The sequence below is a fragment of the Pongo pygmaeus genome, chromosome 23 (genome assembly GCF_028885625.2).
Source record: "Pongo pygmaeus isolate AG05252 chromosome 23, NHGRI_mPonPyg2-v2.0_pri, whole genome shotgun sequence".
NCBI classification, from domain to species: domain Eukaryota; kingdom Metazoa; phylum Chordata; class Mammalia; order Primates; family Hominidae; genus Pongo; species Pongo pygmaeus.
Window position 1 is genome coordinate 26,360,220 of NC_085931.1, and position 2,007 is coordinate 26,362,226.

Below are 2,007 nucleotides of genomic sequence, written 5' to 3' on the forward strand. Positions count from 1 at the left end.
CAAAATCTGTCCTTGATCCATGATCACACTCATCTCCCAGACCAGCTCCTTCAGCACATTCCTACCTGGAAGAAGAGGACTCTGGGGTTGGTGAGGGGAGGCCACAGGAAGAGAACTGAGTTCTCAGAGGGCACAGCCAGCATCCTCCAAAAGACTGGGGCCTCCTTCATCCCTTTTCACCTCCCCATACAAAGGCACCACCCACATGCAAATCCTCACTTAGGCACCTACAGGAAACGACCACACATCTCCTTAAATTCAGGGTCCAGCTCACATGGGAAATGTTTTCTGAGAGTCATGGACCTCCTGTGCAAGAACATGAAGCATCTGTGGTTCTTCCTCCTCCTGGTGGCAGCTCCCAGATGTGAGTGTCTCAGGAATGCAGATATGAAGATATAAGATGCTTCTTCTGATGCCAGGGCTCACTGTGGGTTTCTCTGTTCACAGGGGTCCTGTCCCAGGTGCAGCTACAGCAGTGGGGCCCAGGACTGGTGAAGCCTTCGGAGACACTGTCCCTCACCTGCGCTGTCTCTGGTGACTCCCTCAGCAGTGGTTACTACTGGAGCTGGATCCGCCAGCCCCCAGGGAGGGGACTGGAGTGGATTGGGTACATCCATCATAGTGGGAGCACCTACTACAACCCGTCCTTCAAGAGTCGTGTCACCATGTCAGTAGACACGTCCAAGAACCAGTTCTCCCTGAAGCTGAGCTCTGTGACCGCCGCCGATACGGCCGTGTATTACTGTGCGAGAGACACAGTGAGGGGAGGTGAGTGTGAGCCCAGACACAAGTCTCCGGGCAGGGAGGCAGAGGGGACCGGCGCAGGTGCTGTTCATGACCAGCAGGGGGCGCGCGGGGCCCACAGAGCACGAGGCCGGTTCAGAGCAGGTGCAGGGAGGGCGGGGCTTCCTCATCTGCTCAGTGCTTTCCCTCCTCGTCAGCACCTCAGCTGTTTCCAGGGCTCCTCTGTCTTTATTATCTGTGGTTCTGCTTCCTCACATCCTTGTGGTAGGCAAGGAAGGAGGAAGGCAAATTTTCCTCTTAGAGTCGAAGTGTCACTAATTACTAGGAAATTTCCTACAAGTTCCTGAATGTCCCATTTTTCCTTCTTAATTAAAAAAAAGATATTATTCTAATACTTCTCAGAATCTCTTGATTTGTGTCATCAGTTGACTTGTGCTCTCTTTGAAATTCAAATGCTGAAACCTTAAATCCAATTGACCTATATTGGAATTTTAAGGATAGAATTAAGGTTAAATGTGATCATAAGTCTGAGATTCTAATGCAATAGATCTGTTGTCTTTATAAGAAGTGGAAGAGTCACCAGACCCCTCTCACTTTTCCCGTGCACGCAGAAAAGAAGCCATGTGGAGACATAGTGGACTAGAAGGTGCAAGCCAAGAAGAAGCCGCACCAAGAACCAACCCTGCCAGCACCTGAATCTTGGACATTCAGACTTCAGAATTGTGAGAAAATCAATATTTGTTGTTTAAGCCACCCACTCCTGTTGTCTTCTTATGAAGACCCAGACAGACTAATACCACATAACTCTGTTAGCTCCTGGAGGGAGAAGCAGCCCCCTGAGGCTGGGCACATCTCTCAGATTTCCACATGAAGTAGGCAAAAATAGTAGTTCTCATATAAAAATGTGTCATGGCCCTGTTGGCCATCTTTTTTTCATGGAGTCTCGCTCTGTCGCCAGGCTGGAGTGCGGTGGTGCAATCTCAGCTCACCACAACCCCCGTCTCCTGGGTTCAAGCAATTCTCCTTCCTCAGCCTCCTGAGCAGCTGGGACTACAGGTGTCCACCACCATGCCAGGCTATTTTTTTTTTTTTTTGTATTTTTAGCAGAGACAGGGTTTCACTGTGTTAGTCAGGATGGTCTCAATCTCCTGACTGTATGATCTGCCCACCTCGGTTTCCCAAAGTGTTGGGATTACAAGTGTGAGCCACTGCACCTGGCCCCTGTTGGCCATTTTTGGGGCAAGGTCTCTGAAACCAGCCCTG

At 50.2% G+C, this 2,007-nt stretch overlaps 1 gene segment (V, D, J or C); it reads left to right on the forward strand.

The window, feature by feature from the left end:
• Nucleotides 1-289: 289 nt before the first annotated feature.
• LOC129023617 (immunoglobulin heavy variable 4-38-2-like) lies at nucleotides 290-1,609 on the forward strand. The segment is given in 3 exon segments: nucleotides 290-364; nucleotides 448-768; nucleotides 1,356-1,609. Coding segments are annotated over 3 exon segments (420 nt in total).
• Nucleotides 1,610-2,007: the final 398 nt, after the last annotated feature.